The 25,960-nt window shown below is 46.1% G+C and overlaps 1 protein-coding gene across 1 annotated transcript in view; it reads left to right on the top strand.

The window, feature by feature from the left end:
* Nucleotides 1-25,960, top strand: part of EXD3 (exonuclease 3'-5' domain containing 3) — a gene marked incomplete at both ends in the record, with an annotated part of 225,725 nt that overhangs the window by 88,137 nt on the left and 111,628 nt on the right. The window contains 2 exons of the mRNA XM_082009000.1: nt 3,535-3,588; nt 5,301-5,432. Coding sequence (XP_081865126.1) covers nt 3,535-3,588; nt 5,301-5,432 — 186 coding nt within the window. The remainder of the gene's footprint in view (nt 1-3,534; nt 3,589-5,300; nt 5,433-25,960) is intronic.

Raw genomic sequence — 25,960 nt, 5'->3', positions numbered from 1 at the left:
TAGGTCTTGAAATGTTGTACTTCCAGAGTGGAGCAGAAGCTTATAAGAAAATTTTATTAGTCTCTTACGTCACTAGTTTCTAAGAAGAGACTGGGTGGAATCTCAGAGCTCCTTCAGTTGAGTTGTGGATTGGGGTTTTTCAAATTTTTTTAATGGCTGTTGCTCTTGGTCTTCAAAATCATCCTTATTTCTAATAATAATTTGCACGCTAAGGCAAACCTGGTATCTTTTGAAGTGTGATAATAACCAGAAGGCTGGTAGAACTGGCGTCATGCAGCTCCCATGGTGTAGAAGGTTCCCTTGCAAGGTTACACCTACTCCCCCAAAACTCTAGGTGAACCAGTGAGTGGGAGAGGAGGACCGGGCTTGCATGGATTTCAGGAGCCAGTTAGAGCAATGCACACCTGGATCTAAATTGCTCTGGTCTGGTTTGGAGTCATGGGACACAAAGGGTCTAATACTGCAGTGAGCAGAGCTTCACTTCCTCCCTTCAATGGGGGAATCTAATCTCTGATCTTGTCTCAGCTTTGAATGTCTTTTTCCATATTTTTGATGTAAATGACATTCTTCAGGTTTGCTAGTCTTTTTACCCCTCCTGCTAGTCTGCGGAGTAAATTCACAGAGGATAGATGAAGAACTGTTCTGCCTTTAAGATCAAGACTTCACTTTTGATGTTTGGTCACCAGGAGGAAAATGTCTTTCAGTGGAGACCTTGATACAAATGGGTCTACATGAAGAAACAAAATTGGGTCGGTGGTTTTGGTGTGGTACTTAAGACTACATTACGAAATCGTGCAATAACTCTGTACGATTTACTGTTTTCAGGAATGCCGAAGAGCAGTCTAGGGTTGAAATACCAGCAGTACAGCAAGTGCACTGCAGGACTGGACCGAGTGTGTTCATAGCTATTAAGCTCTTGGTTTACTGTCTATTTTAAAAGAGCCTGAGATAACAGGTAGGGAGCTTTAGGGTTGGATTGAGGTTTTTTAATCCACTTCTGCAGTAGATCCTTGTCTGAGTGCTTTTCCAGCTACAGCCCTGTGCTGCTGTTTCTTGAAACCTTCGTTGGACTTAATTCAGGATCCTTTAGGTTGTCACAAATCATTCTGCCGCTGGTGCTGGCTTTGAAACGTAGGGTCTCTCTCTGCCCTCTCTCATCAGTCATTGCCCTGCCAGGTCTCTTCTAGTAATTCATTTGAGTTCGTTCATCTCTGCAAGATGAAAGTTGGCTGAACAGATAGGCATGTTAAGGGCTAAATAATAATTCCAAGTTATTAGGGAGTGCTTTCTATCCAGAAGGGTTAAGCCTTTTCCAGAGGAAGTCAATATTATCTTTTTAATAGATTGTGAAACTGAGGCCAATGCCCTCTCTGCAGCACTTCAGATGGAGCACAAGTCCCTGACACCCACCCAACACGCTGCTCTGGTCGTTACTTTCCTTTTATTTGCATCTCTGAGCACACATCTCCCATGTCGTCTCAACACTGTCTTCTGTTATTTCTTCTAGAGGAAAAGAAGGAATAGTGCCCTTTTCTTCATCACATATCCTCCGTGGTTTCAGTCAGATGTGTGCTATCACATGGCTTTTCTGGCTCTGCATGCTTCTCCCAGTCATTGTTCCAGGGGCGGAAAAACATGCTGGAAGAGTTATTGCTTTTCTCCTTTTTATTTGATGTTCTTTGCCTGTCTCTGCAGAGCCATTTAGATAAGGGGATTTATCAAGCTTGAACTAATTAACCCTGGATGCAGGAAGTCAGAATGGAGTGTTCCAGCTGTGAAATCCTCAGACTTACCCTGAAGCACACATGGGTCTGAAGGAATTTCACATCTCTTTTCCCTTGTCGGCAAATCACTGTGGTGAACTTTTGTTGTTGCCTTACTGGACTTCTCTCACTAATGTGCCGTGAGGGTGGTTTGTTGGCAGGGCTGTTCAGTAACCCAAACTGTGTGTAGCAGGATCGCATGCAGCACAGGGTGTCTCTGCTGCTGCTTCAAGGTTCCTGTTCTTGGAGACTTTTTCCTTAATTGAGAGAGAGGGTTGATTTTGAAAGGAATCCATTATTTTTGCCTGGAGGAAGGTGCTTTAGAAGTTGTTGCCAATTGCTTTCTCATTGGAAAACTGGCAACCAAAGAGTGACTTCACAAAAAAAGGAGGGAAGTGGCTACCTGAAAGGTCAAGATAGGAAAAAAATGGTTGCTTAGTTGACTGCATGGGAAGTTTGTGCCTTCAGAGCCTTGTCCCCCTTGTTTCATGTTGCCATAGGTCCAGTGGGTCTTAAGAGAATAGCTATCCAAGACAGAGTGTAAAAATCTTGGTTGTTTTTTTTGCTGCTCCCTGGCTGTGCTTGGTGGTGTCAGACTGTCTGGGATGTGCAAGCAGGACTCAGATCCCAAATGTGTCCTCCTGCCAGGGTTAAAGAGTGATCCAGAGAGAGCTTTTGAAACGGTGATCCTGAAGTGAGACCTCCATGACATGCATCTGGAAACAGTGAAAAATACGAGGGCTTCCAACAGAATCCAAGCCAGAGACGAGAAATAACCTCATGCCTACCTCGAAGTGCCAATCTCTTGTCAGCACTAGCAGAGCTGAAGTGCTGGTTCACATGGGAATCCTTCTATCGCTACGGCCATGAAAATATTTCCCTCCTACAGGAGGGGATGAAGGGGTGGGAGGGAGAGATGTCATTTAATCATATGAAGATCAGTCACACTTTCACCCTTGTGAAGAATTGCAGTTCCAGATTTAATATCTCCTTTTGGCACCAAACCATTTGAAAGTGTCTCTTACTCTATTGTGAAGGTCAGAAGTGCGGGTAATGAGTCCCCTGATAATTCAGCACAGACCTTTCCCTTGAAGGACAAGACCTCTGATAAAAGCACAGGATTGCAAGTCAGGAGGTGATAAACTCGAATGGAGATGTTCTTTGCAGCCTGGAAAGGGTGCATAATTTCTGTATGTCTGCTCTTGGGCTGCTGGGAGAGTAACACCATCTTATCTTTAAGTATTGGAGTGAGCATTGTTCTTTTTATGTGTATGAAGTTTGCAGACACATTTAATGGTACTTTTTTTTTCTGGAATTACCTGCTTAGGTTATTTTTTCCTTTCTCCCCTGTGCATTGCTGTGTGAGCAGAACTGTTTGCTTCTTTGTGAACCAGACTGGGGAAATAGAAGTAGTCTGGGTTAAGGGGAAAAAAAAAAAAACATAGAAAGGGTTTTGATAGGATTATTTCAAGGTGGATCGGTTCCTTGGGCCATCTGCAGTGCAGATGCACAAGTAGCTTGTTCCAGCACATGAGGCAAGGCAGGTATTGGCAGGGAAGGGGACGTGTGAGCGAGCGATACCTTGAGCTGCTATTGCTGTCAAGAGCATATTGTTGAACCAGACCCAGATACTGTTGGCCTAGTGTTATGTTGACACTGGAGAGAAAGACTCCGTATCGCCAGTTCACGTTCTCTGCTTTGACTGAAAGGACAGTTTGAATCCAGTGTACCTTCAGCCCATGTTCATTATGATTTTTACTGTTTTTTCCAGATTGCCCGACAGGAAGGAAGAGTCATTTTAACCTCTGGACTCCCATATCAGACTGTAAGTGTTCAGAGCTTCTGGCATTGTATCATTGTGTGTGGACTGGGATGTGTGGTGTAGAGAAGAGGAAAAGTCAGATGTGAATGCAACAGCTGGCTTGGCTTTGTCATGTTTTCTGCACTAAAAACTACATTAAGGGTCTTGAGAGGTTTGCTGCTCTGAATGACCAAAGCTCGGGGTGAAATGTTTTTTTACACTCAGTACTGCATCAGTGGGGGAGCGATTGCTCTCCATTGGGGGCGCAGGCTGGAAATCAAGCCAAGCAATCCAGAACAAAGTGTTTCTATTTGGCCTCACTGGCAGGTGAAAGGCAGCTCAATTCCCATGCTTTTTATCACAAAGATTCTTGTTTACTGACTGGCTCCACACTGACATAGTTTCAACACTTAAAGACATTTCTTCAGGCTTGGAAGGGAGAGAATGGAAGCCACCAAGCATGGATCCCAGTGGAAGCTTTAGTGGTTTTGTGTTCCTATAGATACACAAAAAATCCAAAGCAAAACCCAACCTTACCCTCAGCACCAGATGTGCAGAGCCCTTCATGAGACACACTTCAAAAGGAGTGTTGGTGGGAATATACTGAACCTGTCAAGTCAGCAGTTGCAATCTTACGATGCCTGCTGCATGTCCTTTGCATTTTGTTATTGCCCAAAAATTCATTTTGAAGAGTGAAACTATTCTGGATTACACACATGAGCAGAGTGATGGACTTCTTTGTTACAAACTATCAGTACAAAAGCTCCCAACTACTCAAGTAGCTGGTTGGAGTATTTGCAGAATGTCGGTTGCTAATTTCCTGCATAATAGCTGAGCATTGAAGAAAACTCCCCCCGTGATGAGACACTGTGAGATGAGTGCAGCCGTGCCACGCTGCAGCCTCCTTATCCAGACTGTGGTTCCCTGAGCCTACAATTGATGTAATAGGTAATTCAATATCCGACATAATCTTATTTGGCAAAGCTTTAACTTCAAAGTACTGTCTAGGAATTGCAAAAGGAAAATGACTGCTTCCCAGTGTACGATACTGTCCTGGGAAATGTCTGGTTCCCTTTGTTCCTTTGCCTTTGTATGCCCTACACGAGGACAGGATGGCTCTGCTAGGCTCCTTTACTTGCATGTAGCTGATTCCACCTCAGCGTGAGTACTCATCATGTTGATAAAGACATGTCTGGAACTTCCCGGTGCTTGTTGCCAGATGCGAACTTCTCTGCTAAATGTGGAACAAACATCGAGGGACTGTCCACATCAACCACTTCAAATTCTTTGGCCGTCAGTGAACTCCAGGTGTATAGACTAGAAGGGTTAAAGTGGTAAAACTGTTGTTGGACATCATCTCCATCATTGTGCTTTTGCATACTGAGTGTGATCTGGCCAGGTTTCATGTGAAAGCTGTGATTAAATTCAGTTTCCTCTTGCTACCCCTGTCAGCACCACACCACCAAATTATAAGTTGAAGGGGACTTGGGCAATCATATTTCATATATATATATATAAAATGCTGCAGCGCTTCAGTAGTCTCAGCTGTTGCAGTAGTGGCTAGGTGTTAAATTACCAGTTGTGCTTGTTAGATCAAAATTTAGACTGTAAAAACATACTAACTCCAAAAATTATTTGTAATTAAAACCAAACCAAGTGTATTAGGAAAAAAAAAAATCATGATGCATGGAGTGCCTCATTTATTGTCTTTTTGGTTTACAACTTGTCTTTTGAAGCTACAGTCCCAGGTAGCAGAAGGAAGGTGTTTCTCTGTGAACTGCTCAGAAAAGGCAAAAGAACAGGCCCTACAGGTTCTGAAGCACTTCAACGTTCAAGTATCCCTGGCGGATATCTTCAGCCGCTGCCAGGTAGGACAAGGCTTGTTTGAGTTCATGCTCGCTCTGTTTCATGCACAGCAGGCACTGCTTCAGCTTTCTGGGTCTTGCACTCAGTGTCTTCTACTTGGTTCCCAAGATTTCTGCTTGAACTTTGGCAACATCTTGCAAAGCTGTGAGGAGTTCTGAGTGTGCTAACATCCGTCAGAAGTGTTGATGACTAAAGTCAGAAGAGCAGAGGCACTGCATCTGCAGCTTTGCTAGAAACTCTGCTGTTTTTCTGATTTTTGGTATTTGGCATGTGTTTTGGCATTGACTATCACAGTTATAGTCTCTTTGTTGCTGTGTTCTCCGTCTAGGACACATGCTGTTTTAATTATAAACCATGTTTAATTATGGTGCTCTGATTCTGATAACACTTAATTACTTTAATAGGAGGATTTTTTTTTAGGACTGGTTTTTATTTTTTTCAGAAGCTATTAGGTTAATTCATGTCCATGCTAGTTGATGACTCCAGATTGTGTTTGGCACTGGATATCTGTGGATTGTTGTTAAGAAGAAATTTTAATTGTGTTAGCTCAAACCTCCATCTCTTCCAATTTTACTCTTGTATTTGTTACAGTAACACGCTGAAACCTATCCCTTCAAAAACTGTAATATAAACCAACTTGCAACTTCAACATCTCTCATCTTATCAGTGTTTAAAGAGAGAAAAAGAAACTGCAAATCTGGCTAGAAAAGGAGCTCTCTCTTAGGAATAAACAAGCCAGCTGAACACTGCAGTGAAGTCTGGCTCAGTGCCTTGTGGTCAAGCTCAGGGAGTCTCCTGGCCTGGTGGAACTGCATAAGTGCTGTAGAAATAGCAATGACTTCTGAGCAAACACACTAAAGAGCATTTTCTAGACCTCTGCTTATATCTGATGTTGATTGTTGAATCTGTATCTGTGACTTACAGAGAAAATGAGAGTTGTCCAGCTGTGCAGGTTGCCTATAAGAGAATGATGTAACACCATGCAGATTGGATCAACATAGTACAGGTTGATCTTACTTCAGGATAAATGTACATACTCAGCTATAAGATATTGCATTCAGTCTTGTGGTTTTATTGTTCCAAGAACAGATTGCAGTTGTTATATAGTGGCACACTGGCTTCTTTGCTGTTTAAAAAAAACCCCAACTTTAAAAAACCTTGTGGATTCACTGAGTCCCTGAGATCCCATAAAATAGCAGTGTTCTTCCTGATGGTTGTTGAAATACCACAAGAATAAGCACAGACAAAAAAAACATGCTGCAGAAAACTGTGATATCTGTAATAAATGCAGAAGACAGTGCAGCACACGATATAAAACTGACCCCTTGCTCATGAGCTGGAGTCTGGAACTGTTTAACTATATGGCTTTTTAGTACGTGCTGTCTTAGTTTACAATATAAATAGGGGTAATCAATCTGGCTAGGAGTATATACTAAGTGTTCTTTTACTTCCAGGAGAAATGCCTTCCCTGTAAATTGTAGTGGTAGAACAGCTGCATGTTTTATACCGCTAGGCATGGGAAGATGCTATTATTTGTCAAACTGCTCTGTGTTCTGAATCATATATTTACCTACATTTAAGGGTTTGGCATTTTGGAGCTGATTTTGTTCAGCTGTCCTCTACAGACTGTACAAGTTTTGCTAATACGTTGCTGCTGCTCTTGAGGAGAATCCAAGCTCTTACAGCTCATCTGGCAGATGTACGTTACGCGGTTACGCAGGAGCGTCGGTGCTGCAGCTCTCGGCAGGTCTGTGTGCGGGGGCAGAGCGGTGGGCAGCGGGCTGGGAAGGATCGTACTGCATAACTGCGGAGTATTGACTGCCCACATAAAAACGGGCAAATTTCAGCTTTTAAGAGGGTGCTCTGGGGCCACTGTGGCCAACAGGGACCTCAGCACTTCATTTGTAAGTTCTTTCTAAAACATCCTAATTCTCTGCAAACCTAATTGGGCTTAATTAGGACGGAGGCTAGATCCTGAAACTGCTGTGCTGTGCCTTCCATCCTGCCTGTTCTGGTCTTTAACTGGGTTACAGACCTCAGGGCTTGCAAACTGCTTTGAGGTCTGCCACCTCCTTGCAGAAATGCGTATTGCTAATGGGTGACCAAGGGTTTCGGCTGTCCCTGTGGCAGGGCAGCACTGACAGCGTGCAAGCTGGGGCCTCCAGCGACACCCGAGTGCTGCTGCGTACGTGCTCGGCAGGAGGAGGAGGCTGGGTAATACCCATTCGTAACCCCGGCCACGCTCCTTCCTCGCCTTTGTGGAGCTCGGCCGGCCGGTGTCTGAGCTGCAGGCCCGGCAGCAAAGGACAGCCCTGTTGTGCTTGCCAGAGCGCTGGCGATGGGTTATCGCCTGCGATCATCCATTGTAGATAAGTGTTTTCTGTGTGTCACAGGAAGCGATGTGGCATCCTGCCTGACTGACTCTGTCTTGCGGAGCAAGGGCTTGTTTTGTCTCTTAGGCTTCTATTCTGTAAATTATTTGAGTCAATATGTCAGCAAATATTGTTGCTGTAACAATTAATGTGTGTAGTGCAGAGCACGCAGTAAAAATAGGTCCCAATTCAATGTTGTACCCAAGATTGCTGTGAAATACGTTTCCTCTGTCAGCTCCCTCAGCAGGGATGGGCAGTCTCTCTTTTGCAGGTATAAAGAATGGGCTTGCTTTGTAACCCTGCCAAAATACTGCCTTTTTCTGTTAAAACAATGGGAAATACTGGTTACCTCTGTCTGACTTAGAGCGGCAAACACACAAAGAATTTCACCCCTGAGCTTCTTGACATTTCTGCTTTCAGTTGTGCTGCGCTTCAGCTCGGTTGCTCTGGTTAAAGGCTCCAGAAATAGAGCCTGCTGTTGACTGCGTCAGTTATGGCCTTCCAAGTATGATCTTCCTATTGCATGTGTCTCTCAAGTGCCACATCTTAAGGACTCTGTGGTGGTCATGGAGAAACTTTATCCAGGCCTGATGTTGCCATTGGTGAGAAACATTTTAGGGGGCTGAGTGCAAGTAACATGAATTCTGTCTTCTGGTGATATGTAAACCCCCCTCAAGAAGTCATACATTTCCTAGCTTTAAAATCTTTGAAATAAACCCATGCCCTCTATTTGAAATGCAAATGTCTTTTGTCTGTCACCTCTGCACACATTTGAAGATCTTGTATGCAGCTTTTCTTCTTTTCAGATAGCCAAAAGTAACTCCTTCAGAAAGGGGTGATGTGAAATGCATGCTGGAGGGTGTTCTTACATGATGAATTCAGCACATTGGTCCCTTACACTAATCAGGAAGATCTTTGTGGAGTTGTCAGGGGCTGTTGTGAGCAGCCTTAGGGTCAGCTACCAAACTGGCTTGAGTGGAAGACCAGTAATCCTCTGCTCTTGACAACTTGGAGGAAGTTCTAACACAGAACTTGCATTTAAGAAAGAAAAAATCAAAACCTGCTAAAGAAGGTGACCTACTGGATGGCTGCAGTTATGGATACGAGCATCTGACAGCTGGATCGTTTTACAGGGGGATTGAAATTTGGCTTCTCTGACAGGTCCATCCATTGAAGGAGGAGGTTATCCCACCCATGCTGGTGCTGCAGCCACCCTCACTCAGATGTGGTGTCTGTGCATGGGGCATGCCTGCCTGATTTGACCCTTGCGTATGGTCTGGTAGGACAGCAAGAGGACATGAACTCCATTCCAGTCTCAAAAAGAAACACTTGAAAATGGGCATGATTTGGCAAATCATGACCTGGATGACTTGACTAGGCTTTTTCCATGTTGCTTTTCTGCGCCATCTCATTGAAGATCCATCTGAAGCAGGTGTAGACTGCATCTACTGACCTGGCGATGTGTGCAATGCCTCTTCATTTACTGTTCTCTTTTCTCGGTGAGCCTAAGGAGCCCAGGATATTTTGCTTGCTTTGGCTAAGGTATGGTGTCTGGCCTAGCCGGCTTCTTGTCAGTGAAAAAACACTTGTGTCCAAGAAGATAAATTCAGAAGGGGGCTGGCAGCCCTCAGTTGTGAGTAATGCTGCTCTGTGCACCACTGACAGGGTGAAATTACGGTTTGAATGGTGATAAACTGAGGAGATAAGCAGTGCAAGTTGTTAGCTTTAAATCTTTATATCGCAAGTGTTTGTCACGACGGTTTGAAGGGAAAACAGTGTGTTCAGTGTTGTACAGGATCGCCAATAAATTACTCCTGTTACAGAAGAACCTCGTTGTTAAAGGTTTATAACACTGCTGTAAAATCCTTGCAGGTTTGAGGCTCTGCAGACAGATTTGGAGCCAGGAGGGCCCGTCTGTCTTCAGAAAAGCTGAGTTGTGCTTTACTTGAAAGCATAACTGCTGCTCAGCTCATTCTGAGTCTGGAGCTTTGCTCTTGCACAAGGGAGGGAGCAGGCTGGGGGACCTGGATCCTGCAGTGTGGCTGTGCCACCTCCTTGCCTCCTTTGGGCCTCTCTTTCCTTTCCCACCCTTTATTTGACTTGACCCTTTAGCCTTTAAGCTGACCAGGGCATGGACCCTGTTTGAACAATACCTAACGCAATGGGAGGCTGATCCCAGGTGAGGTTTCAAGGGTTTCCTGCAAGGAAAAATGATTGCAATTATAGCCCCTGCAAAAGTAAATGTGCACCAAAAAAAATCTGAGTCTCCAGCTGCAGTTTCTGCAACTGAACAGCCCTGCATTTATTACAGGATTATCCGCAAATTCAAATAGGTTGTCTCTTTCACTTCACTGAATGCTCTGATCCTAAATAAGCAAATTACATCACCTATTCTGATGTCCTGTTTAACTTATGACCTCAGCCTGAGCGCTGCAGGATGTGAGAGATAGCTGCCTCATTTCATTGTCTGGAGATCTGATATCTTTTTTCCCCCCTTCCCTGCTCTTTTGGTTTCAAAGCTGCTCGCCCCAGCCTTTTAGAAAGGTGTTAGCATGGGATTAGGAGTAGGCGGGGAGGAGGGGGGAGGAAGAGAGGAAACCACCATTTTTTTTTTAAATTAGGTGCAAAAGTGTTCTAACAGTTGCAGCAAATGTTTCTGGGTTTTTGTGGTTAAGGTAACGAATTTCATTGCTGCAAAGCTCATCATGTGCGAGCTGATTTACGCAGAGGGAGCCCAGTGTGGAGCAATCCCTTTAGCAGGGACAAAGAAAAAGGCCTTATGATTAGATGAAAAACCCTGTGCTTGGGGCATTTTGCAAGAAACCTTTGAAGCCAGCCTGGGAACTCTGGCAATATTAGTCAATAATTAGTAATATAGATCCCTCAAGCTGTCGTTTAGGTTGAAAATGTGCATGTCTCTCATGAGCCTGTGTCACACCAATCTGATCAGCAGGCTTTTTTGTTCCTTTTATGTGGGTTGCTCTGTCGGTCCAGATGATGATGAGAACTGCCAGACATCATCTTTCTCACTAACTTGTGAGCCGAGCAGCTATCTCCCTGCTCTAGCGTGCCATGGAAGTGAGACCAGGGCAATTTTGTTTTGTGGTCACCTTTCCTGGCCTGAGCAACAGTCATTTCATTCTTTTAAATGTACCAGTTGTCCTTCCTCGTGCACAGTGAAAAAGCAGTAGAATTTAAAGGCTACATACTTTGTGAAATGTTTCTGCCCCAGCAGACAGCGAGGGATTTGTGTCAGGAGTTGCTTAGGACAAAAAGCATCTGCCACTGAAATGGGGCGGAGGTGATCATCAAAGAGTTTAGAAAATGTCAGTTCTCCAAGCCCACGTTTCAGCTTTTGAGATGCCTTCCACTGACGTAACATCGTGTCCCTATTTACTTCCTTTCAGCCCTGAAACCTCTTTGGAAAGGGCCATGTCACCATCTAAATGAAGAATTAAGAAGGGTCATGCGCACTGGATTTTGTCATCTTGGGAATGCTGAGAAAGAGAATATAATTTTGAAACCCTCTGTGGTTTAATAAAAGGTTCATCCATAGGATGCAATTTGTCAGCGCCTACAGGTCAGGAAAACCTGTGATTAACAGCATCTGTGGTTTCCCCAGATGTGTGAGTTAGCTGCTCACTCCTCACCAGCCCTTAACCCAAACCGAAAACTCAGCCCTGCACCTACCCACTCTGTAGGCTGTGATTTCTTGCTTCAGAGTGCGATTGTTCAACACAAAGGGTAAGGCCCTCTTAATCTTTTTGTTTATCCTGGGCTTGGCAATTTAGATGTAATCCGCAACTTGTGCTGCTGAGACTCTGGCCAGGAAGCACAGCTGGTATTATTCTGCCTCTGCAGACGTTGCTGAGGGAGTGAGTTGACCTCAAAAGGTACTTGTCCCCGGACTGTCTGAATGTGAGCATTCAGTCGTGAATGCACCTAGCCCTGGCGCAGCAGCGTGTCATTCAGAGGGATGTAGCTCCTTTTATTTGGAGTGGCTCTACACGACGGTCGTTAAATAGCATCAGGATTTGTGATAATTTGTTGCGGCAAATTGTGCTCCTTTTGAGTCTTCAGTTGAGATTTTTCTCTGCTGATCTCGAAGGCTTTATAAACCGTAGTGTAAGCTCGTAGTGAGTGGTTGCCATTACATGCAGAGACCTAGGGGCACACTGAAGCAGCGTGCCTTGTCCGGGCTCCCAGGTGGAGATCCCAGCGGGAGCTGAGCGAGCTGAAGGCATGGGTGCGAGGCGGGATGGTGGGCAGCACGCGGTCTGTACCGGCTCTGCTGTGCGGTACGTGACTGCATACAGCAGCAACGCCGTAAAACTCCCAGCCTGTAACTCGCTTGGTACTGCGCTGCTGCCCGCGCAAAGCTCAGAGCCCCCCAAAAAAAGGGCTTGACTGGGCCTAATTCTCACCAGCGAGCCCGGACAGTGCTGCCTGGTTCCCACAGACTGTACACTTCCCTGCCAAGATTTCAGTATCTTCAGAAATTCAGTGGAGCATGAAGGTCACAGCAAGGGAAGAATGACAGCCTGAGACTTTTTTTTTCCCCTTTCACCAGCTCAGAGCAGACTGTTGTCTCTCTAGCATGTTGACTGTTTTCATAGGGTTAGCGTGAAGTTTATGTTTTACACAGACCAGTGGAAGTCAGATACGGGAATGCAGCGGATCAGCTGTGTTTCTTCAAGGAAGACGGTCTCATGTTGCAGACTTTCTTTCTCGGTGTCTGCAAAAGCTTGATTTCCACTGAAATTTCCTTTACAGATCTTTGTCTTTAGGTTCTTTTTGTGGACATATGTGAGAGACTGTACCCGAGGTTTCAGTTTGTGTATTTATTTCCTTTCTCTTATTTTCACTTGTAAAGCTGCAGGCAGATATTAAACTTCAGAGGTGGGGAAAGCTGTTAATTTTTCACGGTGTTCTGTATTATGGTGCTCAAAATGATGATGCCAAATTAGCCATTAGAGGTCAAACCTCAGCTGACAGCGAATTTTTTTTTAAGAAGTCATCCTTATTCCTGGGAACCAGTTTTGTTCTCCTGTGCTGAATGCAAGAAAGGTATGAATGTGTGGTTTTTCCTGGAGGGCAACACTAGCCGGAAGAATGCTGGTTTTAGCCAGTGGAAACAGCACAAGCAAACAACGATTGGCAGTGAAAACAGCACTTGTATTTAGACTAGCATAGAAAAGAAGACACAATGTAGTGCAGAGTAAATGTCCTTTCATACAGTCCTGTACAAGGCTTTTTCTTCCTCTCGTGGGTTTGGGTGGATTGTGAAGTGCATTGGTCAGCAGTGATGCTGGTGCACTGGGAGAAAGTAATGAAAGGTCAGTGGGTGACAGTGATGGAGTGACTGTAAGGAAAGCGAAGAACTCTCTGGAGAAGGCAGTGACACAGCTATAACTCCCATGTGTCCCAGAGAAACCGTCCCCATGTTTTCTCTCAAATGTCATGAGAAAACAAGAGATTTGTAGTAGCCATTTTAAGTTCTGTTGGTTTCCAGTCCCCTGTGCCTCCTGAGGTCAGAGTTCAGTGTATTGACTGTGTCAAGAAGTCAAAATTCCCATGTTTTATACACTGTGGAGTCTCTCCTCCTTTCTGACATTGGTGCCCTTATAATGCTCTTTGTTTGTATGTCATGGTAAGAATGGGATGTCCAACTCCTGGTGTTTGAATGGCTGTATATTTATACTGGTGGGTTCTCAGGATGATAATCGTACATATAAACCAGCAATACAATCAGTGGATCTCATTATTTGAGAGACCTTGTACATTAAAAGTTAAATAATGTCATGTCAAAGTTCTTGTTTTCACGATGGCGTGACCAGCTTCATTAAGTTCAGGTAAAATTGATTTTAACCCATCCAGAAGGCCTCCAGGCCTTTATTTTCACTCCATAGATCAAGATGATTGAATAGTGTCAGACAGGAGCCTTCTAAACAGTTTGATGTGGGCCTTGTAGCACACGTAGTATCATGACAATGTTTTCCAAATTCCTGTTGAGAATCCTGCACAAAACCATTGTCCTGTTGTTGCAAATACAATTAAATCCTGCTACATGCTTCCTGGGGAATGAACAGTTTTGCAGTCATCCAAGATTTGCAGCGTTTGCCTGGACAGCTGTTAATACTGGTGTTAGACCTTTGTTCCTTCAGAAGAGTGCACGATCTCTGGGAATTTTTGAAGCTTTCATTTGAGCATTACACAGTGAGCTACACATACTTGAATTTGCCAGATCTGTAATTGCTTGATAGCATTTATCTGAAGACCTTTAGGCATTAAACTGTGTAACCTCCTATTGGCATAAAATGAACTATATCTGTTATTCATAGTATTAATTGTACAAGATACACGGTTTTGGTGCAGGGTGTCATCTGTGGACCCCTGTGGGATATGGTGCATGATTTCCTTCTTCATCTACTGCTTCATCTACCGTTCAGCTAATGATGAACATGGTAAGTAACATATGTAGGCTTCTTCTTTCAAGAAGACCTTGTCCTCATAAGGTACATGTGGTCTAAATTACATACTTGATGTAAGAAGAGACCATTTTGTGTTTGTGTAATCCCTTTCATCCAAGGATCATACAGTGTTTTGGAAACAGAGACGGGTAAAGCAGTATCCTGGTGAAAAGAGCAGCAGAAAGCTTTTCAATGCATTTCTCAATTTGTACATTGTGTCAGTCTTGAAGAAGATAATATTTTGCAGTTATCTTGATGAAATACAGCTATATTGTGTGCTGTAAGCCCAAGGTAGGATTTTGGTGAGCTAGGCATGGATGCTGTCATTGAATCAGTCAGTTGTAAGAGGCTCAGGATAAATTTTTCTCTCTCTTCCCCCAAGAAGTCAATAGAAATGCCATGGTAGCAGGAAGGTTTTTATAGCGATCTTATCTGAGAGTGTGCTAATCTGGAACAAAGTCTCCCGACGGCACAAATTTTTTTCTTCCAGAGGGCAGCCCAGTACCCTCTGGTTTCCTGACACCAGGAGCGATAGCTTAGAGCGAGGAGTGACAGCGTAGGAGTTTTGGCAAAGGTGTAAAACCTAACATTCACGGTGCACTTCTTGTGAGTCATTATGTTTTCTCTGGACAAGTGGATTAAGATGATTTACCTGTCTTAATTCAAGATACACAGTCTGAGTTGATCATCCTTTTATTCAGGGAAGTGCTGGGGAAGATGCAGGTGAAAACCTGTTTTTCTCTCATCCCCAGTAGCTTCTCCACTCCCACCTGCACCTCGGCTTTTCTCTTGGTGGTTTCTGGGGGAGCTACACCTACGCATTTTAGTGAAGTAGGAGAATATCATATGTTTAAGGTGAGCACAGCCAGGTTTATTTTCCTAACTGCCCCTTAAAATGGCTGTGGTTACAATCAGGTGCGTTGCAGCCAGGAGGGTGGCCCAGCACCCCTTGTCCCCTGCCCGCTTGTCCGTCCCTCGAGTTTGCAGCTCATGCTTGGGCAGGGGCACATGGGGAGCCAGATGTTGAGACTGATTCGGCTGAAGTGGGAGTTCCCATTTGCAGCTGGATCAGTGCTTTGTAGTCACAAGGGGCTGCAGGAGCAAGTTAGGTCCTGGGTGTGCCGATGGCATGGACCGCTCCACCTCCGGCAGCCCGATCCTGGGGCATGGCAGCGACTGTGGATGTCCTGCAGAGGTGTGGGCAGACCACTTATCTCTGCAGCTGTTGGGGTTTTAATTTGACAGTCTAATTTCGTGGCCTTTCGAGAAGGGGAGATCACTGAGCTGGGTCCTGCAGGAGGAAATGAGCCGGTGGTTGGAGAGGGGGAAGTTGGTGACAGAGGAGTCAGAGGAGGAACACGGTTCCCTACAAACAAGGTCATGTGAATGGCTGTTTGGTGACAGGATGGAGTGATCGATGTGCAAGGATAATAGGTCACTGGGGAGTCAGCCTGAAAGCTGAAGCCTCTCAAAATGTGTGGGACATTTTGGAAAAGAAAGTTAAAAAGACATCAAGTAAAGCCGGACAGCTTCTTGCACACCAGCCTGCCTCCTCGCAGCTCGGGCTAGCGTGCTTCCCTTGGCTTATTTTTGCATACTCCAATTTCTGACTATATAAATGAGTTGGGCACCGAAATGTTGTTCTTGCTTCATTCCGTGCAGACACTGGCCTGTGCCAAAGGGTTGAGCCTTTGCCCCCGGGAGTAAACCTGTCCCGCAGCAGGGACCAGCTCTTCCTCACCCTGATGAGCCTTCGCTCTGGCTGCCTTCTGCAGTTGGGCCATTCCTCCCCTGAGCGGGGCCTTCCCTGGATCAGCGGCATTTAGTGGCATTTAGTGGAGGGCTCAGATTACTCCAGTGAAAATAATCGGTTATGCAAAGTTACGCTGTTTAGATTGGGTTTCTTCTGTGTGGCCAGTGAGGTGTGAAAGTCAATCTGCTCTGCAAACCCTGAGGGCACTTTCTCTGCGCTGACTTGATATGATAGCTTTGAGGCTTGGCTGTCAGGGAAAAAGCTGGCCCTGGGTTCAGTTCAAAGGGGCACAAACCACAGGTGGTTACGGTGGGACTGGGCTCGTCAGCAACACAGCGTTCCTAAATCCAGCCAGGGCTGAGCAAACCCCGGCCTGGCAAAGCAAATGGGTTGCCTGAGAGGAGAGTGTGAGGTTTGGGGCTTGCTGGGGTTGTGGAGCCCTTCGGTCATCTCAGCTGGGAGAGGGCTGTTGGGGGCAGGCCATGGCTTCCCACTGAATGTTCTTGTTTATGGTGTTATCAGTGCTCTTCTCGTCACAGGCTCATCATCACGGTCCATGCAGTAACCAACAGTGTAATTAGTAAATTCTCATGGTTAGGAGAAGGACTGGCTGTAGCCACAGTGTTCTATGGTATCCATCTGATACTTTTTTCATGATTGTCTTCCTTTTCTGCCTGGTAGAACCACAGATTTGGAGTTTCAATGCAGAAGAGTCCTTGTGGACCAACAGTCCCTCCCGAGTTCTCCTGCCTACTGGCCGTGGTTTCCGTGTCATTCCTCCATAAAGACACGTGGGCTCGCTCCTAGTTTGAGCTGGCTTGTCACCCACTGGGGAGGCTGCAGGTGACCAAGGGGTTCAGGCTGAAACCCTGAACTAACCTGCCAGTATGTCACTAGACCATCTGTCTGTAAGATCACAGCAATGGCACGTAGTAGCCGTCGTAAGGGGCTTGCTGGCAGCTTACTGATGTTTATGAGCGCTGGAGGATCCCAAGGTAAGCGTGAGGGATGGTCCAAGGGCTGCTGTCTTGGCCAGGTAATGCAAAACCAATGTAATGGGAGCAGTACTGCAAAGCAGCACATGCATATTTAAATGAGTGTCAATTTATGCTGTCGCTGATCTGTGACTTAACGGCAGTAGCATTCATATTCAGCTTTAGTGCCAAAGACAATACTCCGCTGCTTTCTTACTTCGTAATGAAAAATACCTCTTTAGGGTTTCTTTGAAGTCCCCACCCCTGAAAGTCTCCGCTATATTGTCATCATTGTTACTGTTAACAGCCCCTGCCAGTGTCGGGAGCCTTTCCTGACAGATAGCTCTGCAGGGGCTTTGTCCGACGCTGCAATTCAGCCTTATACCATAGACAGTTTTAAATGGCTAATGACGGGCCTCCCAGGGGATTTCTGCCAAACTCTCAAAGACCTCCCAGGTTTAAAAGTGGCAGGGTGTCCTTTTCCTGGGGCCAGCCGCAGGAGGAATGCACACAGTCAGATTCTCCTACCTAAGCTGCATCAGCCTAGTTATTTTTTTTCAGTTGCAAAGACTCATCCATGCATATATAGCCGGTTGCTTAGCAGAAGAGAGATAGCTGTGTCAGTAGAGGACATGGAGTAAATAGAGATAAAAGGTTAGGTGGAAACTATCCTCACTAGTTTGAGGCATTATTGTATTTTAACGTTGAAAATAACCTTTTTGAAAGTCGTGGAAAAATATGAAAGGCTTTGAAAAATTAAGCCAGGGTCTGTATGAGAGGTACAACAAGATTCATTCTTCGCCAGTGTGTAGTGATGGTACAGCGGTATTTACAGGTTACAAGGAGGAACATGAATGATATCTAAATGAGCTGGCTCCTACGTGCCATTTTCAGAGGAGAGGCAGAAAAACACTTGAGGATCATTGAGGGTCTGTTGGAAATGGGACTCTGATGCTTATGCCATGATTTCATGAGTTTTAAGTCAGTGTAGATGGACGCTCTTGCCAAATGAAGCTGTGCCTCTCCTCTCACCTCTCCCTTACCCCACTGCCTCTCTCAGCCCCCTGTGCCCCAACACAAGGGCTTGTTTAACTGCAGGGTCGCTGGATCAGGGCACTGATCCCAGTTGAAACAGACTTGTCAAAACCAGATGGTTAATTTTAACCCAGCTCAGTTCCCCAGTCTTGTTCGCTATGCAGCTGCCCAGATGTGCGTCCGTGCGGGAGGGGGCAGGAGGACTCTGCCTCCGCTGTGTCAGCAGGGGCTTACGCTGGCCAAAGCCCTTGCGAGCCCACAGCTGAAAGAGCTCAGGCCGGCACTTCGACAGCCCTCGTCTGTTCGGTCTCAGCCTAATTAAGACAATTTGGCTGGTGCCACACGGTGTGCCAGTGTGCTCACGGGGCGGGTGGCCTGTCTTCTGTGGCTGTCCGGTCTCAGCTTAGGAGATGAAGCCTCAGCCTGTCTCAGACCTATCCCGTTAATATCCATTAATTTTGGACACTTCTGGCAGTTCAAAATCTGTTTTGGTTCAAATGTGGTCTTAAGCTTTATAAATGAAGTGCACAGTCAGGTGGGCGCTTATTCCTATGTAAACAGAAACCGTACCGTTTTGATCAGTTTGCAGCTGATGTGCACCTCGCCACAGTTTTGCAATCGTGGCTGAATACAGTTCACAGCTTCTGAGTGCATTTCTCAATTTATTCACAGTGAAAAGGGCTTTTCTCAGTGATAAACAAATGAATTTTCCAGTGAATATGTAGGAATTGGTTCATTGCTTGTGCTACCAAATGCAACTAAATCTTTCCTCCTGCTGAAGGAAACTAAATTAATACATTCTTTTCTGTATTAAAATAATTTTTTTTTATTGAGGGGAAAACTGCCATCTTTCAAAGTGATGCTGTGCCTTTAACTGGGCTACTGTTGTACAGAGTAGTTGAAGCTTCATTTAGCCTGAATGAAAAACTTGATGCATGTTGCTGAAGAGAGGAAACCGGTGGTGGATGATTTACTTGGAATGCCCTACAGCAACGAGGTTATAAATGAAGAGGGGAAGCACCAAGAGCACTGAGATCTGAACCAGAGGAAATGCATGAAGCCTTGAAGTGACCTTATGTAAATTCCTAATGATGAAATGTAATTGAAGTCATTTTTTCCAGGGGTTCTAAAGATCAAAATAACAGCAGCCTTGAAATGCAAAGGGCTCTAGATAAGGCATATGAATGTATGGTTGTGTACAGCCAAAAAAAAACTTCCCCGGGGTTTGTGTGACCAGCCTGCCCAGCAGCTGGATACTGGACCCAGTCTTGCTCCAGGAGCTGTGGTGCCCAGGCGCCCCGGCCAAGGCAACAGGGCTGCTTGAGGTGCAAAAGCAACACCTAGCGCTTAAGTCCTGCTTTCCACCCCGTGTCAAAGCTGCCTCTGCTTAAACGCTTATTTTAAACTCTGTGTTTCTGCACTGAGTCCCAGGAAGCCTGGTGTGCCCCGGGGTGCGAACGCCCTGCGGCTGGGAGAGCCGCCTGCGAAACGAGCTCGTGTCCTCAGCCCGGCTCCGAGGGGGTGAGTGCCCCATTGCACAGATGCTCAAGTCCCGGTGAGGAGAAACAGAGCAGCTCTTGAGGGGTGGCCGGGCTGTGCCCTTCTCGCTGAGGCTGGTTCCTGGTGTGAAATAATGTGGGCATATGTTCAGTGTGACAGTGTCGGAAACTGATGTGGAGACTGTCAAGACCAAATTCCTGTGCTGTTCCTAGAGCTTGAGATTTTTTCCTCTGTGCTTGCATTCGGCTGTAGGATTTGTTCTCCTCTGCTGTATTAATGCATTTGTGGTAACATGAAGAAGTATTGATCTGGGGAGAAGAACTAAGTGGTCACTGCTGTGAAAAGTACTTATCACTGATTCTGGTGCATAAATTCACTGGACTGGTGTTTTCCAAGGACTTGCAGAGTTAGGTACCCACATGCACTGAATGTCTGTGAAACACCAGCTGCCCAAGTCTCCCAAGTTTCATTCAAAATACCAGATTAATTGATTTATTTATATTCATAAACAGCAGTAGAGAGCAGGAGGCTCTGACCCAGTGAGAAACTGCGGATATGGCTGTGAACAGCAGGCTAATGAAGATGAAAAACCTCCCCTGTCCAGAGTAATCCAAACACAGTCTTACATATGAGTCTGTTGGCCCAAGTGCAGCTGTTTGTCTTTTCAGTAATCTGAAGCCAGAGCAGTACCCTGAGAAGCAAAGGGGACAGCGACTGTTTGTATGTAGCGGAGGTCAGTTGTGCTGCTGCCTAAATCGAACAGCTTCCCGTGGCGGAGGTGAACTGAGTGGCACGGCGGTGGCACCAGCTCCGGGGCCATGTTCCCGCGGGCACAGCCCGGCTTCCCAGTGCCGTCGGACCCAAAGAGAGGAAGAAACTCGACATCTTCTCTTTGGAGGGAAGCTGGAAAATCTTTTCTGTATTTAAAGTTCCCATGGCTGCAGTTTGAATTTGGCACACAGTTGGCCACGGGGTTATCTGAGGTCATGTACTCAAATAGTTGTAGATAAAACAAGGGCCTGTTTGGATTGGAAATCTCCAGAGGGCTTTTCCTTTGCGCGCGGGTAATGATATTGCAAGAGGACATGAGCCAAAATAAAGATTCAGCTCCGTATGCAGTAGCTCTGTAAAAGAAAATGAGCAATGGAAAAAAAGAAGAAAAAAAAAAAGAAAAAAAAAGACTGTTTTCATTACGTTATTTTCTGAACTTGCTGTTGAGATGGAAGAATTACAGCCAAAGAGAGGGAGTCCTGCAGCGAGGCGCCATCCAGGACTGGGCTCGCCGCGCCGCTCTTCCAGGGAACTCCTTGTAGCTGCAGAAAGTTGCGGCTTTTCGGCTGCGCTTACCTGCCCGCGGGCTCAGCCGGTGCAGCCACTGCGGTGCAGGTCCCCGCGCCGCAGAGCCAGCGGCAGGGCGCAGGGGATGCTGCCTGGCGGCTTCCCTGCCTGCAGTGCCGGCCGCTGCCAGCCTCGTAGCTCCTGCTCCTCTGCTGAAGAGGTTTGCTTCCAAAAATCCCTACCAGTTGGGGCAGTTATAAAGAGGGAGAAGTTAATGGTTTTTGGAAGTTAAAGAGGGAATAAGATTCTGTCGGGCTCTTTCACAGGCCCTTGGGCTTTTATGGGAAACTATTTACTCACCGCTTAATGGAAGACTGCAGAGCACATTTGGACAAGAAATGTGATTCGGTACTTTTCCAAGCTGCCATTAGAGAAAAGCATATGCTTGTAGCAACAGCTCTCTTCCTTGCTCGCTGCCTGCTACAACGATCTTCATGGCTTCACGGCCTGTTATGAAAGTAATTTAAATGCAAAAGTAAAATGATAAAGTTGGAAAGAAAATTAGGCCTTTGGGGGCTTTCCGTCTTTCTGTGGTGCACTCAGATGCCATGGTGATAGATGCTGCTATAAAAGCATCACCCAACAGGTAGTGAGAAAGTAAAGACAAGACAGGAATGAGGAGGAAAAGCTGGAGGAAAAGGCGTTCGCCACACTTCACAGCGTGCTGCGGCTCAGAGCACTGGGGAAACTGAAACAGGATTTCCTTCTTGGTGCCATGACGTCCTGCCCGTGGGCCTGATGAAAGCACACATGGGTTGTGGTGGGGTGGGTGGTATGGGCTTTGCTGGCCTGGAGGTACTCACTCTGTCAGGAGCCGGCACTGCCGCGTGGCGGAGAGCACCTCCCTGCCTTGCCCCGTCTCCATTGCTCGTGCTCAGCTCCCGCAGAGGGCTGCGGCGCGAGGAATCCCCCGCCCGCTCTTGAAATCCCTATGGAGCGCAGCTGGGCCAGTCCTGCCGAGCTGCCGCGTTTCAGGTGGTGGCGTGGCGGGTGGCACACGGGCAGTGCCACCGCCCGGCTCTCAGCGGGAGCAGGCTGGTCCCAAGCGGGGAGTTGCAGTTTGAGAAGAGAGCATGCCTCACACCATGCAGGGTCACCCAGGCGTTGCATGGACCTGCTGCACGTCCTTTAGCGCTTTTCCCTGAGGACAAGGAACGTACAAACCTCTCACTAATACAAATTTAATTTCCATGTAGAAATTATCTGAAGACAGCTCACAGCTTTGTTTTGCTTGTTTATTGTATTGGTTTTAAGATTACTTGCTGAGGAACTCCAGACGTAGATGTTTGTTGGTCGCTGTGGACACGAGGAACCCAACTCTCACCAAGTTTAGGAGGATTCCTGTATCCCTCTCCTCTGGGCTACTGAGAAGAATTCAGCCTCAGACAACGTCTTCAGAGTTCCCCCAAGGTGCTCATTGGAGACTTTGGGAGTTTGAAAGGCTGAATTCGTTGATCGATTTATTTCTGCCCCCTGTCTGGATGGAAGCAAAGGACAAATGTAGGTTTCTGGCGCAGATTCTGATGTTTACATCTTCGCAGTGCAGTTTCTGCTAGTATGTTTCAAATATATGTTCACATTCTTTCTCTGAAGCCAGTTTGTTAGTAGGGAAGGAGTCATAAAAAGGTCACATATTCATCAGGATTCATTTTTAGAAAAGGAACAAGGCTGCATGCATGTCTCCTTGGAGCACTGGCCTTGCTTTTCTCCTTATAGGGAGTATTTTAATAATGGTAACATTGTAGTTTTTCAGCTTATGGAGACATACAACGATGTTCCCAAAAAGCCTTAGTTGCAGTCAATGCCACCAAGGGGTTTTCTCTCTCTGCGCATCCTGTGTTTCTGTGTAGCGCGTGTTACTACAGCCTTTCTGTATCCTGTAGGCATGGTGTTTCTTAATGTGTATCTAAAGCTTGCGGTGTGCTTTCAGCACTTATCTCATGACAAATTGCTAATCCAGTACTTTAGTTCTAGAGTATTCCACCAAAAGCACTTTGGAGCTGCTGGGTTTCTTTCTGAGCGTGCATGGACATACTGGGAAAAACCAGGAAGTCCTTACTGACCAGAGAAAGGAAAAACAGGAGGGCTTGGCACTTGTAGAGATCTTTATGATGACGTATAGACCTGTGTAAAAACGACATTTTCTTCCTAGAAGGCCTGAGCGCAAATCTTCTTTGGGTGACCGTTAAAGAGGAGCGATTCGTTACCACTGTTCCTGCTGTGGGCCGGTGGGTTGTATGGTTGGGCCGGGTCAGGGCCGGCGTATGGTTGCATGCTGTCCACTGGCGTGAAGGGCAGGATTGCTTATCCCAGTGCCAGCTGGAAGGGGACAGAGAGTGACTGATGTCTGATGGCCAGTACCCTTCCAGCCAAAAGCCAGCCAAAAGTCAGTTTGAATTTTTAAATTTTTTTTTGTAGGAGTATGAACTGGCTCCCTAATTTTGTGCTGTGTTAGTGCTTCGTGTCATGTGCCTGCCCTGCCTTTGGTCCCACAGCAGAAGCTTTGCTGCTGGATTTGCTGTATTGTCACACTGCAGCCTGTGTCTCTCACCTCTCTTGGGCAATAATCCATTTTACAGAACCTCAGCTGAGTTTAGCAGGATTGTTATTCTGGCTCAAAAGAAACTCAGGACTCGTCAGAAGTGCCAAGGACCTGGTTCGCAGTTCACTGGCAAAGCCAGGAGGATGAGAGGAATACTTGTCACCTGAAGGGTCTGTAAGATTTAATGGATTGCACAGATCTGGCAGTTTTATGATGGTGACATTCTGCTTTTTTTCCCCAGTGGTAGAGCAAAATTAATCAGAAACGCTTTGGAACGACAACTGTTTTATAACGATCATAGCATGAGTGCAAGAGGAGGCTTGTCATCATGGCAGCCTTGGACCTAATTTGCTGAGACATTCAACTGCCTTTAAATCTCTGCTAGAGAATTTTTGCATTTCTGGTCGTGGGTCACTTGTGCTAATTTGGCATCTCTCTTAAAGCAATTTACATTTTTCTTTCAGCGCAAACACTTATCCTCTCTAATAATGAGAACGCTCCTGTGCTTGGTTTGGGGGGATGGTGGTGAAAGTAGCTCAAGTCTGAAGAGAGGCAGCTGTTCTCCTTGGCTCACCAGCGTGTTTCAGGCATTTGTTGAGCCTACAGAGGAAACACATTCTTAAAGTCTGTGTCAGGAAACCAGCTTCGAAGGCAGAAAAGTCGTGTGAATTTTCAGTGTTCCTGTAAGACCTATAATTTGTTACAGCACTGTGGGTGCTGCAGTTTGTTTGTGGTGTAGGTTAGTGAAGCCCTCATGGGATTTACACTGCAACACATTTAGCAGATTTTAATCTAATGTTACTGAGTTGAATCAGAAATTGCTGTATGAGAAGGTAGGGGTGGGACATGCGGTCGTTAGTGCGTAGAGACGTACTCCTGACATGAGTTCAGGCCCATGGGTTTGAGTGTAAACTGGCCAACAAATGAGCTTTTGTCAGTGCAATACAAGTAAAGCTGTTCCTAAAATAATTTAACATTAAATGGGTGAAGCAAGCCTCAGATCCTGCCCCATCCTGTGCGTCCCAGAGTTGGAAGAACTGTGAGACAGTTGTGCCTGAGCTGCTCAATGCTGGTGTGCTTGAAGGCTCTGGAGAGGTCTTTTACTGGTGAGATCAGAAGGATGTTCTATTTCTTGCAGAAGACAAAGGTGCCAAGACCTTCTGGAAGAGGACAGCGGTACATGAGAGAGACTGTAAAGTCCGTGAGAGCTCTTGCACAAACAAAATGCAAAGTAGGGACCAGAGCAGAAGTGTCAGAGAAGAACTAGGCATTGGTGACCCAGCCTCCCTCCGAAGAGTCCTGGAAGGGCCCTCAGGGTAGATAAACAGGAAGAGAAACGAGGGATTTCTATTAGAAAAGGAGATGGTGGGACTGAAGCTGGACAATTGAATAGTCTTTACAGATTCCCCCTTCTGCGCCAGCAAGCCTTGATTTCAGGTTTAAAGTAAAAAACTTAATTCAGATCAGTCCTTCAAGCCTAGGTAACACTTTCCCAAAACATAGAAGTGCAAACCAGCTACTTCCCAGGAGCAGGAGACCTCCAAAAGGGAGATTATTTGTGTATTACTTGTCCAAACGACAAGGATTAAAGGTTTGTCAGGAGGCTTGTTCCCTCGTTAGAGATTTGAGCCTCTGCTTTGAAGTACCATCTCCAGCTGGAAACTCACACAAACCTTTGGGCCAAGAGCACTTTTTTCCCCTGAAATATTTGATACAAACTTTGGTACAAATCTCTACTTTGTGTGCAGCTTCTGCTTTGTGATTCATCTACCTTGGCAGAAGACAGCCCGTCAGTGACAAACTGGGCTTACTGAATGAGGGAAAAATCCACATTGCCCTGAAAAGATACCTGGGGACCTCAAAATCCTGCCTTGACATAAACTCTTATCACAGCCAGTTTAGGAGGTGGAAGTATTTTGCATCCCTCCGCTCTCTTCTCTGTGAATATAGAACCTTTTAACACTCCTCCATACCAGTGATGGATCGCTTGGAAATACAGAGCATAATCCTTTGTCTTTTTGGAACTAGGGAATGTTTTAAATAAAACTTTGAAAGGCAGCCCCTGCGTTTAGCCCTGCACAGGCTTGGCGGCTCAAAGTCAAGGTGCAGATGCAGATGTGAAGGTGAAGCTCCACTGTGCCACGTGGTGAGGCCACGGCACGTGGGACAGCTCTACGCGTGCTCACTTGGGTGGTTTTCTCTGTGCTCGCAGCAGAGTGCATCTGTTTCTTCGTCTCTTGAGAATGCATTCCCAAGGAACCCAAGAGAAACGAGTGGCCTCCAGACCAGGTCTGCACTGCTGCAGTCCCCACAGGAGGGACCTGCTGGTGGTGGCTGTGGGCCATGCAGTCCAGTGCACACCTGGGCTCTGGATTTCCTTCCTCAGTGCTGGAAGACATTAACACTGTTCATGTGTGACCCCGAAACAAAATGTGCTCTTGTTGCTTCCACTGCGCTATCCCAGCTGGGCCTGGTGGGCTGGGAAGGATGCTGGATAGCTACATCTTACTTGCGGGGCTGCTTGGTAAAGGCTTTCAGAAAGCATT

The sequence above is a fragment of the Phaethon aethereus genome, assembly GCF_964289735.1.
Source record: "Phaethon aethereus genome assembly, chromosome: 20".
NCBI classification, from domain to species: domain Eukaryota; kingdom Metazoa; phylum Chordata; class Aves; order Phaethontiformes; family Phaethontidae; genus Phaethon; species Phaethon aethereus.
Note: the sequence above shows the minus strand (reverse complement) of the source record. Positions and strands in the feature narration are given on the sequence as shown.